The sequence below is a fragment of the Epinephelus lanceolatus genome, chromosome 16 (assembly GCF_041903045.1).
Source record: "Epinephelus lanceolatus isolate andai-2023 chromosome 16, ASM4190304v1, whole genome shotgun sequence".
Taxonomy (NCBI): domain Eukaryota; kingdom Metazoa; phylum Chordata; class Actinopteri; order Perciformes; family Serranidae; genus Epinephelus; species Epinephelus lanceolatus.
Genome location: NC_135749.1, coordinates 3,342,646 through 3,362,767, shown reverse-complemented (window position 1 = coordinate 3,362,767; position 20,122 = coordinate 3,342,646). Strand labels below are relative to the sequence as shown.

Below are 20,122 nucleotides of genomic sequence, written 5' to 3'. Positions count from 1 at the left end.
AAGTCCGCGGCGAAATGTCAATAGTAAATAAAGGGTGCTGCGGCCCGGGGGCCCCTGAGGCAGCGCCTGGGAGCCCTGAGGTCCTTGTACACTATCTCCACCTCCCGGCCATCAGCGGTGGGTGGGTTCATAGGGCATCCCCCGTCAATATGAGGCCGAATCCTGCAGAAGTGACAGATAACTGTTCGCAGCCTGGCCTCAGACACATATCTGGAATTACAGGCACGTATTGGAATTTAAATTAGAAAAAAGCAATATATTTATATATATGCAAAGCTGTGGGTGTGGGGGGCATTACTAGTGCAGGATCCTGTCTGTGCCTCTGCCACTGTAAACATTTGAAATATAACTCCAACAAAAGCAAATCTACATAAACATTAGGCAGAGAGCACATTGTGTTGTCAGCTGGCATCTGAGATACTGCTGGGGGCCATAATCAAAACCTGTGGCCCTTAAAATGCTGCTCACATACATACAAACAGCAGAAAGCTCTGCATTCCACAGGGCAACACCGGAGAGCCTCCTTTTTCTCTTTATTATTTCAGATGCAGCCCGTGAATCCAAATGCTCATTTTCAAGGGGCAATACGCAGCAGGTGGCGTTGATCATCCCAGACGCTGTATGCCACCCAGCCCCGGTAACAGCCATCTCCCAGCCCATTAAGCTCCATGATGGAGCAGAGGCAGCCAGGATAAGGCATAACCAGCACCTTCTGGGATGCGTATGCATGTAAAAGGGAGATTGAGGGAGAGCGCGTCTTGCATAATGCCCGCCCCCAACTCCTGCTACTCACGTGCAGCATGTGACAGAGTCAAGGAAAACCCCCCAGAGCAAAGTATGTGCCAGCTAGGATATGTAGCCCTCTGTATAACACACTCAGGCACACACACAGCTGCTCACTCCCACTGTACGCCTGGAGAAATCTACACTCCTCTTTCTATCTCCCTCTATCTTACACTGGGTGAAACACAGGCGTTTGAGTGAAACACCAGATTGAATAGGTTATTCCTCTCATCTCTCATGTCACAGTCTCGGCTCAAGCCAAACGCCAACACTCACTGTGTGCCAGTGTGTGTGTGTGTGCAATTTCAAGGCTGGTTTGCCTCATTGTCAGCTTTTATGGGATTACCACATTGGTGACAACTGGACCATAGCTGACAGATGCCTAACACACACACACACACACATATATACACACACAGAGTCAGGGCTGCAGAAGTCAACAGTATGCTCTCAGGCATAACAGTAATAGCAGATAATATTAAGGAAGCAGGCGGCAGTCTGAGGCTGCATGTGGCTTGAATGATAATGAGGCCGCAGCATGTTCCAGATATTTAACCCACATTAGTGGAAAGCTGCATTTACACTGTTATATCAACAGCTATTTCACATCTCCACACATGAGCATATTGCCTGTGGTGTGAGCCGCACTGTGGGGTTTTGTACAGCGTAACAAAGACACAGTTACAATGGGCCCAGTGAGTATCATCCAGCTACAGAGCAGCAGCTCCTGCAGGTTCACACATAAACCTGGACCTGCAACCTGTGCAACCTACATCAAAGAAACAGCAGTGAGACCTGAAGATGCAGACATGCTGATGTGAGCCATCTACAGGCAAAGACAAACACAGCAATCAGACAATGTATGAGTCTCTATGTTTGTTTTAATGCACTGCTTTTTATATGTTTTGCCTTCTTACATATCTTCTTTTCACATTTTCAAGGGATAGTTCAGATTATTTGAAGTGGGGTTGTGTGGGGTGCTTATCCATAGTCAGTGTATTACATACAGTAGATGTCAGTTTGGACGACCCCAGTTTGGAGAAGCAGGCTGAAGTCCAACATGGAAGCTGAGCAATGTGCTGCTGTGGAGGGGTAAGCAACAAAAATGTATTTTAGCCACTTAAAAAAAAAGATTACCAGTTTAAGTTTACGCTATATTGAGAGTATTTTCACTGCTTTACCTTAATGTCAGAAAGTGATTTCCAACAGGAAAATAAGGCCGTTAAATAGCCAGACTCCATTTAGAAAAACAACGATTTAACATTCCTGAATGCAGGAGCCGCTGGTCGACCGCTGCCTCAATCAGATAGTTTGTGTTACTGTGTGACTTTGGCATTTTAGACGGTTAGTTTGGATTCATTAAAGTCACACAATAGCACAAACTAACCACCTGATCAAAGCAGTGGTAGATCACCAGGTTTAGTGTTCAGTGAGCTAAAATTACTGTTTTTGTCAATGGAGTCTGGTGGGTTTGACGAGCGCAAAGATTGGGAGCTCAAGCCGTTAATGGCTCCCTCATCAGAACAGGCTGTGTGATGGAAGATAAAGCAGTAAAAATACTCCCAATAAATCATACGCTTACACTGATATTATTTTCTTTTAGGTTGGACTTTTTTTAGGTGCTGAAAGATGTTTTGTTGCTGACCCCTCCACAGCAGTAGATGCTTAGCTTCTGTATTGGACTCCAGCCTGCCCAGATTTTGTCAGAGCCCCACACACACTTATTACATCTACACTTTTGCTAGCTGCTCTGTAGCATGCTTGCTAGTCTCGTTAGCGGCTGTGTCAGCACAGCTGGAGATATCGCTGTCAGCAGAATCCAACACGTCTTCTTTCATAGGGCAAAACAGGAGAAGGTCACGCAACACTTCATCCGACTCAACGTAAGACGATTAAGTTATAGAGCTTTCAGCGCACTGCCACCAAAACAACCACCACATGCTGCACCAATGACGTAGCAATGACCTGAATCCTGGTGGTCGTTTAGACTTGTATTTAGTGCTGTCCACTTGGGATCAGATCACCCAAAATGCATGTTAATACCAGGTCAAAGCAGGACCAGTGTTTTCATTAGTGTAGAATCACCTGACACTAAAAATATTTGCCATTTATATCTACAAATGAAGTTCGCCATGTCGTTTCTACAGTAGCCCAGAACGGAGAATTTTCATTTGGTGGCCATCTGCAGCCTCCCTGCTAGATGCCAATCCTACACGCTGGACCTTTAAAAGCCAGTTCATTGAAAAGAAAATCCATTGGTGTCTGCCTGAAGATGAATTGCATTATAGTCAGATGGCAAGCTCGGTACATACGGGCCGTGTAATATAGTGATGCAATTACAAGAAGCGTGGATAAAGAGGATACACGGAGGAAATAGCCTGAAAGAGAAAGAGAGAGACAGCGGGGACCTCGAACATTAAGGATGCCACTCTGCATAGCCTTCAGCGACACACCGCCTTCATTTCTCATCACACTCAGACACAGAAGTCCTATTATTTATTGATGAAACCATGTGTAAAATGATGACGGAATATATTCAAATACAACACGTTAATAACATTCATAATGACGTTACCTTTGCTGTGACTGGTTTGGGGAAATGTCCCCAACTGGGAACACAGGGACTGATCAAGAGGAAAAAGCAGCTGGCACATTTTGAGAGAGGAACACAGTAGAAAATGTTTCAATGCAGTCAAGTTTGCAAATGAATTTAGCTTGTGAAAAACTGTAACCAAAGTGACGATAAGGCACAATTCCAAAAAGGTCCTGACTCTCACTGATGAGATTATGTGGCTGGTGGTAACAGTGATTATGAAACACTAATATAACAGAAGAGATGTTCACTTTGATCCCAGTGTTTTGTTTTCTTATCTTTCCTCCCAGGCTCCCTCTTTTCATTCAGTCATAAACAACCTCACCCATTCAGTGTTTATGCCTTCACGCACTCATTCATCCTTCCTTCCTGTCCTTCTCAGAAGCCCTGACAGGAGTGATGTGTTGAGGCGACGCTCTCCTCTTCTCATTTCAGGCATGGGTGAGTTATTGAGGGCTGCGCTCGACCTCCATTTGATTCCCTGCAGCCGAGAAGCTGTGGACAGTCTTCACAGGACAGAGATGGTCACCTTTTGTTCCAACATGGCTTCTTTATCCAGGAGTCTGAGCTGGGTGTCATCAGAAGGACTTTTCTACCTGCCTCATCATCTTTGTCCAGGAGTCTGAGATGATGAGGCAGGTAGAAAAGTCCTTCTGATGACACCCAGCGTAAAACAGCAGGAGAATGTGCTGGGACTTCATTCAAGGCCCTCCTTCGTTCGTCTTTTCAATTGCAATGGATGTTAAAAAGATGCATTCGCAACAGATGACTCTTGAGAGTGAATGAAAACTTTAAGTGTCTGCTTTGCATTTTTTCAGTTTATGTTCCATCTGGGAGAATATGCAGATCAGCGGAGAGTCTTAAAAGTGTTTATTGCTGCTGCAGAGTGTTATAAATCCACTGTATTACTGTTGAGATATGCTCCGTCCGCTTTCTTATTTCCTCCTGAGGAGCGCTGAATGTTGCCTCTCCAGCAAACACAGCACTTCCATTCCAGTACATTCAGTGCATAGTTGAGGTGCTTTTGCTTTATGGACATTATTAACAATGTAATAAGCACAGGTGATGACAAACATCTATTTAACACAATGGTTTTTAACTGTTGCTTGCTTGCAGCTCGGATGAGATTGTGTGCAAGCACGCAGCCGGCTTCATTTTGTTTTCAGTGAAACAATATCTTCAAGCTTTGTTCTGACATTAGAGCTTTCCTGAACTAAAAAAAAATATTGTGGGATGTTCTCTCGCCTCAGCCATTCTAAGAACCAGTACCTTCTCAGACTCCCATGGTGGTTTTACAAAACAAAGGGAATCAGTGCCTTCCTAGTTTTTGGGTAGTCTTCGAACTTGCCGTGGTACCATCTGCAGCGAGAGAGAGAGGCAACGAGACATTTTCATCCATTAATACAAGCTTTAAAGTGCGCAACACACACCGTGAAAACCTGCTTACTGTGTGTGTGTGTGTGTGTGTGTGTATTATTCTTACTTGTGGTGGGCCACAGCCCTGCTGGCGAGGACCACTGTGGTAAAGATGGCAAAGGCTGAACTGTGAACAGAGTGGCCAGCTAGAGCGAAGCCTGCCCACTCTGTTATCTCTCCTAAGAAGTTGGCTCCAGACACATAATCAAACATTCCGCCTGTGGGTGGACGACACAGGAATTAGGACAGGTATGCTTCTCCTCTTATATGTTCACTGGAGGCAAAACAACCCCAAATATTTTACTCTGGAGAAAAACATAAAATATGATGGATCCTTATTTACTACAATTCAACAATTAACTCAATGAGTAGATATTTTAAAGGTGCAGTTCACCCAAAAATATCTTACCTGTAGTGATGTTTATAAAGCTAAATAGTTTTAGTGTGAGTTGCCGAGTGTTTGAGATATCAGCCGTAGTGATGTGTGACTTCTCTCCAGTATAATGGAACTAGATGGCACTCAGCGTTGGTGCTCATAGCGCCAAAAAAATACACTTATAAAACTCAACATCAGTGTCTCTTCTCAGAAATCATGACCTGGTTACTCAAGATAATCCACAGATCTTGTTGCGAGCAGTTTCATGTAGGAACTATTTTCTCTCTACTGAACTACACCCTCCAACTGTATCACTGTGCATAAGGAAGCGTGCATCTACTGCTAGCTCACCTAGCACCACTGAGCTAGCTAACGTTACAGCTCAGGCGAGGAGCACCATTAAACATCTCACGCTGTGACGAGCACGAGCCTCTTGTCCACGAGTAGATGCTGTCACAGTTCTGCATTCCCGGTCACCTGCTTGTTTCAACATACCCAGTCACTCAACTCTCAGTCAGTAGTTTTCCACTCACCCTGACATCCCACTCCTCACTTTTAGTCATGCCCACCTCATCGAGGCAACTCAGTTCACCTGTTCCTCATTACTCACAGCCAGTATATAGACCCCAGCCCCACTGACACTAATGCAAGGCTCTCTGGCACGTTAATGTGGACGGATTTATCTTTGCCTGCCTCTGACCTGCCTGCCTCAACTGATTCCATGAAAACACCTCAGCCTTCTGTCCCCAACCACGAGATCTGTTCTGCGTGCTTGGTTACTTTTTGCCTGTTGCTGCTTGGCGTCCAGTCTGCTTACCTGCGGTGGTTTCCTGCAATCTAGGGATGTTTACTGTCTTGCCACACTTCTGTGTGTGTCCTGTGAGTACTTCCCTGCTGGCTTCTCATCCTACCTTCAGCCCGTCCCTTATTGGTTTGTCTGCTTGGACTGTGTACTTAGAGTACCTGGTCCCAGATTTTACCTCCATGACTATGTCCTGTTCCTACAGCGGACTGTTGACTTGATATTGAGCTGAACTGTGTTAACTGTTGGGCAAACACCACTCACTCACTCACTCACTCACTCACCTTTGTCCCCGGTGTGGCCTGCCAAACCAGCCGAGCTGCCAAGGACTTTGCTGGAGTGTTGAACTGTATTATGTGTGCTTCACTAGTCCTGCCCTGTACCTGCTGAATGGTTGCAGTAAACGTTATTTCCAACTGTTCCTGGTCTTCTTTGTGCTGCAATTGGGTTCTAATACCACCGGTTACAGATGCATGCTTCCATCTGTGTGGTGATACAGTTGGCAGGTGTAGGTAGGTAGAAAGAAAATAGTTCCTACATGAAAATGCTCGCAACAAGAACTGTGGATTATCTTGAGTAACCAGGTCATGATTTCGGCAAAGAGACATTGTTGTTGAGTTTTATAAATGTATTTTTTGGTGCTTTGAGCACCACAAGCTGAGTGTCATCTAGTTTCATTATACTGGAGAGAAGGCAGACATCTTTACAGCTGATATCTGCATCACTGCAACTCACACCAAAACTATCTAGACAAATAAATAGCTCAACAGAATATAGGAAAAATACATATTTTTTATTTTGGAGGGAACAGACCATTTAACGATCCCTGAATTTAATTTCGTGTCTGCACGCTGCTAAAAACTCAAAGGGCGTCCACCACAACAACGTCCACACCAACCATAGACGACTGAGCTCTCCCTCATTGACTCCAGCCATGTGTAGTGTTGCTACCCTGTGTGTGTGAAAGCAGCATTCTTGGCTGAGGGGATTCCAGACGTGCCTGGAAGTTCATTTGGAGCACGGCTCACAGCTTCCTCCCACCTCGCCCTTTTCACTTTATTTTCCTTGAAGGTCTGGGAAGGATTGTTTCAACAGGTTCACCACAAGTTCAGGCTCAAGGTGCTATTGTTGTGACTATGGTCGTAGCCGGGGGAGCCACTCTCTCTGTGAAGCTGTTATTACTGCTGATTCAGTTAGCGGAGGACAAAAACTCCAACCTACTATCTGAACATGTGATCTAAAACAGCAGCAGTGTAGATTTTATTTTGCTTTTCCAATAGATAGTGCCCTCAAGGCTATTTGTCAAAAGGAATTTGGAGATGGCTCAAATTCTTGTTTACCCACCCCTCCCTTGTACTTGTCACTTCTCATTGAATGTGCATCCATTTTCACACAGCAAAGGTCATACGCTGTAAAAAAAAAAATGCACCATCAAAGCATTCTCTCATCTGTTTTGTCAGTGGTTTGTTTTCATTGGTAGGAATTTTCAGAAATGTTTATTTTGTTGATACACGTGGAGTGACACGCCCCATCATCCCCTGTTTCACAGCAACACTTCCATATTTTGGGAAGTATCCTTGCTCGTTTTCTGACTGAGAGCTGGACGAGAATATTGATACCACTCATATCTGCCTGTTTAATATGAAGCTGGAGGCAGCAACCAGTTAGCTTAGCTTAGCATAAAGACTGAAATCAGGAGTACACAGCTGGCCCGGCTCTGCTGTTTTTACCCTTTGATTTGTATGGATTAAATTAACTAGTGCCCGTTCAAAACATGTTTTTGCAGCGGGCTGATTGCTCTGCCTGTGTAATGCTACTTGCAGCTTTCTTAGACTTATACGAACAACTTAACACTCAAGACTGCACTTCCTTGTCTCCTGAGCAACACACCTCCGCTTGTGCATTTCACGGCTCGTCCGTTGTAATCCAAGTGCCCTGAAGCCGCAGCATGCAAAATTGACTTGAAAGATGTAATTTACTCCACTTTTATATAGAGTTGTACCAATACCGATACCAGTATCGGAAATGCCTCTGATACTGCCTAAAATGCGGTATCGGTTATCGGCAAGTACAGCCTATGACCAATCCGATACCACGTAATGCATTTAAAAGTTTAGTTTAAAAAGCATTCTACTATCGTCCTAAATTTGTTTCAAGTGACTAGTGACATAAAAATAATAGTTAGCATGTTGTTAGCCGTTAGCCTAGATACAGCCGGGGCGCATAGTAGCGTCAGACCTGTTAAAACGTAAGTGAACGGGCAACCTTCAAGTGCAAAGTTAGTCCACTAAACAAGCTTTTTTTCCACAAAGACCGCCTCATATCGTTAGGATAAATGTCAGAGAACATATAGAAAACGACATGTAAATGTGTTGTCTTACCTTACCGGTGTGCTGCCATGTTTGTTTATCATTCAGCTCTGCTTTGTAGATATACTTGCCACAGAGCAATGTTCACTAGATTATCAAAGTTACTGAATTTGTTACATGTCCAAATCGCACCAAGTTTGACACTGCCACGTGTGAAGTAGATCAGATGAACGTTTCTTGAGGTAAAGGAGATTCCTTGCTTTATAGTTAGACAGGATACGACACATTAAATATTGAGCCTTAGTGGAATTGTTGTTCGCTTTGTTGCCATACAGAACCAGGCTAGCTGTTTCCCCCTGTCTTTAGTGTTTATGCTAACCAGCTGCTGGCTGGAGCTTTATGTTTACTCTACAAACATGAGCGTGGTATTGAGTAAACAAGCGACACTTTATATAGCATGAATCTGGGATCAGTCTGGTGCAGACATACAGTTTAATGTGCATGTTCCTGTACGGGGCTGGCCCGCTGTCTAACATGATTACTATCAACACTGTGCGGTTCAGAACATTTCTCTCTCTGTGTCAACTAAAGCAAAACGACACACACAAACACTCCGAGTCCTGTGAGTCACTGACACACAGCTGAGCCGGACCAGTCGAGGCAGCGGGAACCTTTTTAAGCACTAATGGAAGGGTTCATAGAGGGCAAGGCTGAGAGGAAAAGATAACTATTGACAACCTGTGATTCTGCTTACACTGTGATCCTGTATAATCATGCGACCACACGGGAAAATTAGCATCTAGCGCTGTGTACGAGCACCACAGACTTCTGTGCCATCATGTGATTACTGCTTTCTTGTCTTTGTTGTCACCCCACGGCAGTGGTACGGAAAAAGGACTCAAACTCTAAACCTAAGGAGACGCAGCATCACGGAGTAAATGTGCCTTTAACAGTAAATGTCCTGTGTTCAGAATTAAATATACTCACTCTGAAGAACGGGGCCATTCAGTCTGTTAGATATAAATGTTCTTAATTATATATAGTCAAAGTAGGCTCCAGTAACTACAGTCATCATATACAGTAAATAAAACAGAGTAAAGTATATTATAGTGGAATAAGAGTACAGAGTATATATATATATATATATATATATATATATATATATATATATATATATGTATATGTATAAAAGCAGCACTTACATAAATAAATATATTATTTTACATTTATCATCATGTTTTCCTCTTTGAAAGTTAGATGTGCTGTAACAGGAGAAGGAGACTTGTTCACTGTGGTGAGAGAAATAATTCGGCTCAGTGTTTTCATAACTAAAGCCCTTACCTCTGGGAATCTTGTAACCGGTCTCTCCAGGCTTCCTCAGGTTCCTCAGGATGTGGTCAGAGTGCATATTCACCAGCCAACCGACCAACCACAGCAGCGACCCTGGAGACGCACCAACCAACAGCTGCTTTAGCACAAAATGACCAAAAGTCCTTCAGCCAACTCTCTTTAACTGCTCTTGTATACTTCTTTTTTTTTTAATCTTTACTCGTTAGTCGTATATTCCTCTCATTTTATTCACTGTTTTATTTTATTTGCACTATATTTATCTGTGCTTCTTTGTGCTGCTGCAACACCTGACATTCCCCTCTAGGGATCAATAAAAGATCATCTTATCCTAAACACTTCAAACATTTTGGGAAACACTTTTATTTGCTCTCTTCCAGGAGTGAGATGAGCAGATCGATACCTCTCTCGTATCTGTGCCATAGTGAGCTGGTTCCAATCTTTGCACTAAACTCAGCTAATCGCCTCCCGGCTCCAGCTCCTCACTTCATGCACGGACACGAGCTCACTTTTCTCATCTTACTCTCTGAGAGAGAGAGCAAATGAGCACACTGGGCAAATGTTGAACGTTTCTATAAAAGTTACAGCATGTATAAACAGTACTCGTCAGTATCGCTGCTGCAGCTGCGGTGCTTTAAATATCACTGCATGAATACAGAGATGTAAGCTCTTTGTAAGCACTTTGTATTTGTTCCGGATTCAAGGAAATCTTTGAGTTGAAATCTAAATCATGAGAGACTTTCAAAATCACCTTGACAATGACAAATGTAATTTAGCAGTTAATAACAGAAGATAATCCTTTACTCGTCCCACAGGGGGGAAGTTTACAACTTGACAGCAGCAGAGGGACAAACAGGAGGCATCAGGAGACAAAAACACAACACAATATACATGAACGTATCAGTAAAACACACAGATTGATGTAATAAATAAACTGTACAAAACAAAGAGGAATATAATGAGCAAACAGTATAAACATTAGGGATGGGAATCACCAGTAACCGCGCAATACGATATTATCATGATACATGATTTTAAATTTTTAAAGTTTTGTGAACTATTGCGGTATTACAATATATGCCTATTAATTATTTTTCTTCAACCGTCAATTGTGTCCCCAAAGAAAAAATTGTTAACATCTGTTAATAAGATAAAGTTTTAAAGATAAACTTTCCCACTTAAGTCATTTTTCTTGCAGCAAAATGTGTCTAGTTTTGTTTTTTTAGATTATTTTTGGGGGCTTTTTCACCTGTTTTTTAATGGATAGGACAGAGTGAGGTGGGGAGAGAGAGAGTGGGGGAGTGACATGCAGTATAGGGTTGCAAGCCGGAGTCGAACCCGCAACTGCTGTAGCGAGGCATTGCCTTTGGATATAGGGCACTGGCACTATCCACTACGCTACTGACACCCGTGGCTACCAAATGTTTAATATGTATGTGCAATATTAATAATTTATTTAACAAAAAAATCGGTTCTTGGCGTCCACGTATCGAAACAATATTGCCACACAAAATATCCCGATACTATGCTATGTGGCTCAGAGGTAGAGCGGGTCGTCCACCAATCAGAAGATCAGTGGTTCGACCCCCAGCTCCTCTAGTCTGCATGTCGAAGTATCCTTGAGCAAGACACTGAACCCCAAATTGCGCCGATGGCTGTTCCATCTGTGTGTGAGTAGCAGGTGGCATCTTGTATGGCAGCATCGGCCACCAGAGTGTGAATGTGACTCGTAGTGTAAAAAGCACTTTGAGTGGTCGGATGAGATTTAATTCTTATTAATTATTGTATACTGTATATCAGCCTGGTTGCCACCCACACCTCAGATTTTCTACAGGATTCAAAACAACTCTTTCAGATTACTTTGCAAATACTTGACAAACAGACACTCAGGGCACAGGACAAGACCCCATCATGTTATCACCACTGTAACATCATCTACTGACCTTTGTCTTGCTGATTCTAGTCTAGTGTACAAAGTGATTAACAATCTGGCTGCCCCACCTTTAAAAGAGTTCATACAGCTGCACTCAGACAATGAGAGGACGTCTAGGACGACCAGACGAGACGGTGCAGCACAGATCTACTGTCAGAGCTGCAAACTATTGGAACTCAGCACCAGGTGAGATCAGACAGCACAACAGCTTTGTTGGTTTTAAATTTGAGAAGAAATCATGGCGAAAGAAATCAACCCGATAATGTTTCCATCTCACATGAACTCAAACCCTTAATCTAACATTATGAAATATTTACTGAAAATCGGGACATAAATTTAGGCAGGTAAAAGAATCATTTGTACATATATTTCTATACTTTGCGACAACAGTTGCCGTTTGCAGATGTTGGAACACTGGGCGAGGAGTTGTTTCTTTGTACATACATATGTCATCATGTGCATCCCCTGGTCTGGTACATGGTAGGCAATAAAATGTTGGAAATACATTTGTGACAGTCTTATTTTACTTTTAAGAGACACATTTTACATTACTTTTTTGTGTAGTTTACAACTTATGGAACATTTAACTTGACTTTAACTTCACTTGCACATGAGCACACAGATGGCCAACAAGCATGTATGTTCTGTGCCTGCTTGAGAGGACATACCCCCGCCCCCACACCAGCAGATGGTGGTTGTCTGTAATTGTCATTCAAAAATGGAAACGACAAGACTGTCTGGATGCTAGTTAGCCAGTTAGCACATTACCTACACAATCCAGTGTTGAGAGAACAGAGCATATTTACCATGTGACAGTGAACAATAACACAAACCATCAGGAAACGTTTCTGCAAAAGAGCTCAGTGGATTAAGAAAAATAATCTGACCTCAAATAACTTGTTTGTTTTGGTCTCACTCCCTCTGGACTTTAGCTCTTTGTTTACTTTCCTCACTTCAGTTTCTCTTCTCATGCGCTGAGCTGAACTGACAATCAGAGTGATTTAATTCGCCGACGGGCTCCACTGTGCTGGCACCAATTCAGCAAAAGGCCAACTAGCGATGACGAGGGCCAACTGTGTGGGACACACCGCACCTACGAGGGCGGCAGACGCTCATCAACGGCCCAACTTTGACCGACAGCTAACCATTGGCTCGGAGTGTCAGGGCCTTCAAAGCGCTTTGAGTGGTCAGAGACTAGACAGGCACTACATAAGTCCAGGTCAATTTACCATCCCAGTATTTTAATACTTTGGTACACTTTTCTTAATTAGCTGCAGATGCGAGGTCTGAGCGGGGTTGTGAGGGAGCAGAGTGATGTTTACAGTGAAACAACATAGACTTTAAATTGACAGTTTCCCGCATTAGTTTAAAAAGCAAAAGGCAGCCAAGACAAACTGCTGAGCACTTTGAGGTTTGGAGAGCGTGACGAGCACCTGCAGTGGAGCACAAGCCAAAAGAGGAAGATGGACAAAAGAGTTTGAACGACAGCTGAGCTGTGTGTTTAAGTTAAGTCCTGCCATTTTGTTTAATTTAAGATGGAAAAAGAGAAGAGTCAGAGAGGAGAGAGGGAGGAAGGGATGAACTGGGAGAGAGGTAGAGATCCTGTTTTTATCCTGACTCTGCGTCTGTTCCTCCATAATTCATTATTCTGTGTTATTTTACACTGAACTGCACACACTCAACAATATCAATCAAGTTTTACTTTTATTATTCTTATATAGTTTACACATCACTGCACCCTCGTGCACTGTTTGAATTATTTTACTGTCAACACCTGCCAATATAACAGAAACATTTCTTCATTTCTCCTCTGCAAATATAACTCACATCATTGTCATACTTATGTGAGGTCGATTTTACACATAAACAAATGTGTCACCAACAGAAGCTAATGTGCAAATTAAATAATCCATGTTCCCTCTTGTACAAAGTGAAGCAGCAAGCACAGAGCACCAACCTGTGATGAAGCAGGGATGTGTAACCCAGTCTGCAGGGTACTCAGCGTAATGGCTCAGGTACCTGATCTGCATGTAGCCATTATAGATGCAGAAAACAATGGCCAGGGCGAAGGAGACGAAGGGCGTTGGTTTACCTCCTCGGATTAAAAATGGATAAATGAGGGATCTGCGGAGGAACACAAACATCATTAACACATGGGTGAGGTCAGGTAATTTGAGACACTATTTTTGTTAGGTTACCAAGACAACCACCTGATATTCTGAAGCGTACCTTGAATTTTACTTTTAGAACTTGTTACTGCTTTATTTCTATAAAGAAATTAAGTTGCCTGGTAAAATATTTTATAAACTTTTAACCTCCAAATACATCGAGAACCCTCACTTCACCCTGATGGCATGGAGTGGAGGTAAAATGGGGCTGTCATGTTTGTTAGTTTTATAAAATGTTTAAATATATTTATGAGGTCATCCATTCATTTCAAAAATCATTAATGTAACCTATTTACTCAAAAAGATTGTCCAACTTTTGCTGCCTTGGTGCCATATTGTCGACAATGAACATGCGTGTGTGTGACAATGTTGGCTAATTGTGGACTACTGTGGCCAACATGGAGTCACTGCATCCATCCATTTTCATCCGCTTATCCAGGCCTGTGTTGCAGGGGCACCCCAGCATCCCTCTCCCCAGCAACACTTTCCAGCTCCTCCTGGAGGACCCCGAGGTGTTCCCAGGCCAGATGAGATATGTCATCCCTCCAGTGTGTTCTGGGTCTGCCCCGGGGCCTCCTACCAGTGGGACGTGCCCGGAACACCTCTAACAGGAGGCACCCAGGAGGATCCTGATCAGATGTTGAACCACCTCAACTGACCCCTTTCAACATAAAGGAGCAGCGGCTCTACTCTGAGCTCCCTCTGGATGTCCGAGCTCCTCCCCCTATCTATAAAGCCTGATTTATGGTCCTGCGTTAAATCAATGACGTCGCTACGTCGTAGGGTATGTGGCTACGCAGGAGGTTCGCCGTAGCCCCCGGCGTAGCCTGACGTGCACCTTCCCCAAAAATGTAACTACACGTCGAGGCGACGCAGACCCAGCGCAGACCGAGAGGGCTGTGATTGGTTTGCTTGGTAGCAACGCATTTCCGGTTCCGTATTTCCAGATTGCGCCATCCCCGCCATCTTTAAACATCTTCTGTTGCGATGTAGATGTTAAGGCCCATTTATGCTCAACGTTCAATACGGATACGGATACGGACGGAGCTGTCTGTCCATGCTCCGTGTTCATTTTTCTGTGACCGGAAAAGCCGGAAGCTAAACAAAGAATCAACTAGAGACGACGATAACCATTCAGGAAAGGAACGCAGCCCCCTACCATTCTGGCGGTGAATTGCACCGCGACGAAATGGAGTGACGGAGTTCGAAGTTCGAAGGGTTCATGACGGCATCACGGCAACGATGTAGGTACGTCGTAGGTACGCCGCAGGACTATAAATCAGGCTTAAGGCTGAGCCCAGATATTCCACAGAGGAAACTCATTCAGCCTCTTGTATCCGCGATCTCATTCTTTCTGTCACTACTACGGCTTTTAACCAAAACCAAGAAGCTCGGCCACATCACACCAGTTTCAGCCTCTTTACATCGGCTCCCTGTTTGTTTTAGGACTGACTTTAAAATCTTATTGATTACTTTTAAGGCTCTTGATGGCTCCAGATTACATTTCAGACCTGTTAGTCCCTTATGAACCTTTACGTAGTCTGAGATCCTCGGGCAGAGATCTGCTTGTCCCAGAGTCCAGACTGAAGACCAAAGGGGACAGAGCTTTTGCCGCCAGGGTCCTGAGGCTCTGGATCAACCTGCCCGAGGTTATCAGGCTCTCTGAGTCACTGGCTTCATTTAAGTCTCTGCTAAAAATAACTTCTGTCTGAAAGCAAATCCTGACTTCATCTGAGCTGTCTGTCTGTTTTATTGTCATCATATTCATTTTATTTTCCATTTATTATCTTGATTTTAGTTTTCTTTACTTTATCTTTTACTAGATGACACTTTATGACATGTTATTTGTTTTATTCTTCTTGTGTTATAATTGTGTTTAGTTTTATTGTACAGCACTTTGTAACTGTGTTTTGAAAGGTGCTGTATGAATAAAATGCATTCTTTACCCAAGGCTCATGACCACAGGTCATAGTCACAAGGTCACAGCATCGTCTTTTAATATTTTTTAGGTGACAGAAATACTAAATACACCTTTAATGACATGGATGCACACATTAGCATGATGTTATGATGTTATGGCACCTGGCAGCCTAAAAACACACACCCTGGTTTCACTTCAGAAAAATGTCCCATTTTACCTAAATGTACAAAGTAATCACTCAAAACCATTTCCCAAAGAAAATAAGAAATTCTTAATTGAATTTAACAATTTTAATCGTTTTTTTTTGTCGTTTATTTAGAATATAATTTTGTTATTTGAATATTTTATATTTCTGCCAATGCTGAAAAAAGACTGATTGGGCTTTCCTGCAAATTTGCACAACTCCTGTCTAAAAAGGGCTTTAGTTGGAGAGCCCACTCTTTTTATGGGTACGGTGACCATATTTTGATTTCCAAAAAAGAGGACACTCGGCCGGCCACAACATAGCCTACTTAAATCATACTCACAGTTTACTCAAAGATGCCTCATAATTTTAATATATTTAAAATTTATACTCGTACTCGTCGTCCTCCGCTTATCCGTCTGGGTCATGGGGGCAGCAGCCTCAGCAAAGAAGCCCAGACAGTCCTCTCCCCAGCCACTTCCGTCAGCTCTTCCGCGGGAACCCCGAGGCGTTCCCAGGCCAGCCGGGTGATGTAGTCCCTCCAGCGTGTTCTGGGGCGGCCCCGAGGTATATTAAAATTTATATGTATGGATAGAAAATTCAGTTATATTAAGTCTCAGACCTCCAGCCGCCCGCCTCCGCCTTGATTAAATGCTGAAAATAAAATAAAAGAAGGAGACAGGTTTTTTCCTATTTTATCTTATTTTGTTTTATTTCTCCCTCTCCTCTCGCTGGAAGCCTCGGACCTCCCGCCGCCCGCTCCCGTCTCAAACACAGAGGTCTCCCTCTCCGCTGAGCACGCCCGGCCTGTTAAATAGCCTCAACCGTAACCACTGTGTGACACAAACTCAGTGCTTTGGTCATTAAATAATGTCGGGCTCGGTTCGGGGTCGGACAGAAATATGCGGCCCGTGCCGCACTCTAACACACACACACACACACACACACGGAAAACCGGACATTATCATCAGTTTATAAAAACCCCCAGACGCCCTGGACGGGACGTGAAAAGTGGACATTTCCTGGCAAAAGAGGACGTTTGGTCAGCCTATTTATGGGCCCCCCACCCTAGGGGCCCCAGAGCAACCACACTACCTGCACTGTCTATATTTACGCCCCTGCTGTTAAGTAAAACACATTTGTAATAACGATGCAATAAAGAGAGTTTGGTAACTTTCTGCTAATATTGTAATAAAGCCTGAGACACACTTTAAAAACCATGTTTGTCCCACTTTAAATGATGTCTGAAGTTGCCTGACTTCAACACAGATATTATTTTAGTATATTGGTGCAGTATAAAATATAAATGCACTTTTCTCTTCCTGTTATTAATTATTCATATTCATTACATTATCTGAGTGGAGCAGCAGGAGTCCTCCGTGGAGCCACTTCTTACAGTAACTATTCATGCTGGTGAAACTGGTTATCCAACACTTACCTGTCTCCAGGTGTGACATCATGGTTTAACTCACCTCTGGACATAGTGGCAGAGGTACATGGCGATGAGCAGCTGGTTGGGCAGCAGGGAGCTCTTTGCAGAGGATGTCCAAAGCAGCAGACACAGAGGGACGAGGATGGCAGGCAGCTCCTGGACGAACCAGGCGAACCGGGCGTTCACCGGGAACCCGTACCTGCTGCTGGAGTAGCGGCCGTACGGGACGTTTTCAAAGAGCAGGATGAGGAAGGTGCAGGCTGCCATGAACACCATCAAGTAAGCCATGCAGTCCAACATGTACAGCTCCTCTTCCTCCGAGGAGAAGAGCCGGGACAGCACAGCATCCATTGCGTCACCAAACTAAAAAATAATAACTATGACGATGTAATTATGTCTTATCAGAAACTACCTGACGGTGTGTTGTGTCACAGCTAATATCACACACACCTCAACCTAAAGTGTAATACTACACGCGAGTGAGTCAGGCTCACAGCAAGGACCAATCACAGCCCCTGTACAGATATGGCATCGGATCCTATCAGCCAATCATAATGCTCGCTTTGCAAGTTATTTAACGTCGTGTGTGTGGTGTCTGACGTCACTGAGAAATATTCAAAGCTTAATTTACATACACCACCTGCTGCAAAACAATAAAATAAATACATGAATAAATAAAAATAAATAGAATCTCTTTTTGAAAAATACAGTGACAAATTAATTCTAAAAAATGCACGTTTCACATTCCAGTTTAAATTATAATATAATATAATATAATATAATATAATATAATATAATATAATATAATATAATTTTATCATATGAACAAAATACGTGACTCTTGTTCTCGTGACTTTATTTGGAAGTGTAATAATTTTATATTAAATTAATGCATATTATTATTATTTATTTATTGCTGTTGTTGTATATATATTTAGGATTAGCTTCCTTTCACTTTTATGCTGTCATTAAATTTTCTGTATGTTAAATATTGTGGCTTCTATAACATTATGATATTGTAATATTTTTTTAGGTGGAGACTCTAAATAAGCGCAAGACCGTACAGTTAATATCATCTGTATTAGTTTTATGTTCTTTTTTAAAAAAAAAAAAAAATTATGTTTGGTATTGTTGTTTCACACACAATGTTAAATGATCACTTTTCAATATATAATTTAAAGCTTCAAATAAGACCATTCAGTTTTCTGCTTCTCCCTGCACTGTATTATTCATTTATTTGTCATTCTGTGTGTTTTGAATTGAGCAAGATAAATAAATAAATAAAATAAAGTATAATAGAAATCTTATTTTGGTGTGATAATAAACAGTATTGGGAAGTATCTAGTTATTAATTACGTAATTAAATTGCATAGCTAACATTAGACTATAAACGAACTACACGACGATCGCATAAAAAATGTCACTGCCATAACAAGATTGTAAAGCCGTGTTCGGTGTGATGACGTTTTGTAACCTCATTTAGTCTCTTACTAGTAACTGCCTTTTTTAAAAAACACATAAAAGCTTCAAACCTCACGAGTTTGGTCTTTACTAACGTATTTAGGAAGAACAAAACGTTAAAGTTTCTTAAGGTTGTGTTAACGATAGACCTTATTTCGGGCATCTAACCAGAAACCCATTAAAAACATTGACACTGACTTAGCTGAAATACAAAGTTAGCTAAAACGCTAAGTTAGTTAAAATGCTAAGCTAGCTAAAATACAAAGTTAGCTAAAATGCTAAGATAGCTAAAATACAAAGTTAGCTAAAATGCTAAGTTAGCTAAAATACAAAGTTAGCTAAAATGCTGAGCTAGCTGAAATACAAAGTTAGCTTAAATGCTAAGTTAGCTAGAATACAGTTAGCTAAAATGCTAAGCTAGCTAAAATACAAAGTTAGCTAAAATGCTGAGCTAGCTGAAATACAAAGTTAGCTAAAATGCTAAGTTAGCTAGAATACAGTTAGCTAAAATGCTAAGCTAGCTAAAATACAAAGTTAGCTAAAATGCTAAGTTAGCGAAAATGCTAACTAATTTCCCGGATTTAGGACTCTTTTTTTAAAAAAAAGAATTGTATTTATTTATTTATTGATTTTATTTTTATGATGTTGAATGCAGGTAACAGTATTGCTATAACTGAGCTAAACTGCAAAGCATACTTTTTAAAAAAAAAAAAAATACAAGTGGTCATTTAGTAATTAAGGTATTGTGATGTAGGGCCTTTCCAGTTTTACTGCATTTCACTTTTTTTTTTAGTACAGAATGATCTCATTTTAAAATGCAGGACAGCTGGGGCTACTCTTCAAAATAAATAAATAAATAAAAATTATTATTATTATTGTTAAACCCAAACTCTGCCTTCTTGTCCTCCAGTTGGATACCAACCTTTGTATTTTCATAATTCAAATTCATCATATTTTGCAACAAAATATATTCTAATGTTTAAATATCTGAGTGACAGAAAGTACAAATATTCAAATTCAAATTAAACCTTTGGTGTAAGAAGTCATTACATGTATAAATCTCATTTATTATTTTAAAGTGAACTTATTTAACCTTAGGTGGAACTGGAAAAGAGATGTATCTAGATTTTATTTTTTATTTTTTTTTTTTTTTGACTGTCAGGACTCATTCCTGGTGGATTCACAGTTTAAAACATTTATTACAAAAGTAATCACAGTTACATTACTGTGATGACGTCATTAGAATAGTTGCGTTGCTTATTATATCTTCAGTTGGCTAACTAATAATCTGTAGCTTATTATATTTAAAACTAACCCTCCCAACACTAATAATATATAATATATAATAAATCTTTCTAACTGCCTCCATTATATTTGACTTTATTTCAGGCAGACTC

At 41.8% G+C, this 20,122-nt stretch overlaps 1 protein-coding gene across 1 annotated transcript; it reads right to left on the bottom strand.

Moving 5' to 3' along the window:
* Positions 1-3,266: 3,266 nt before the first annotated feature.
* srd5a1 (steroid-5-alpha-reductase, alpha polypeptide 1 (3-oxo-5 alpha-steroid delta 4-dehydrogenase alpha 1)) lies at positions 3,267-17,743 on the bottom strand. The gene is made up of 5 exons (XM_033637983.2): positions 17,305-17,743; positions 13,517-13,683; positions 9,621-9,722; positions 4,860-5,010; positions 3,267-4,735 (listed from the first exon to the last, which is right to left on the bottom strand). The coding sequence occupies exons 1-5, from the start codon at positions 17,613-17,615 to the stop codon at positions 4,669-4,671; spliced, it is 798 nt and encodes a 265-aa protein (XP_033493874.2). The 5' UTR covers positions 17,616-17,743; the 3' UTR covers positions 3,267-4,668.
* Positions 17,744-20,122: the final 2,379 nt, after the last annotated feature.

What these genes read in the sequence shown, in the direction of transcription:
- srd5a1 (XM_033637983.2), bottom strand. Translation starts at nt 17,615, where the DNA reads ATGGATGCTGTGCTGTCCCGGCTCTTCTCCTCGGAGGAAGAGGAGCTG. An exon ending in CTCTGCCACTATGTCCAGAG is followed by an intron (nt 13,684 to 17,304) that starts GTGAGTTAAACC and finishes GTTCCTCCGCAG; the next exon opens with ATCCCTCATTTATCCATTTT. An exon ending in AGGGCTGTGGCCCACCACAA is followed by an intron (nt 4,736 to 4,859) that starts GTAAGAATAATA and finishes CTCTCGCTGCAG; the next exon opens with ATGGTACCACGGCAAGTTCG.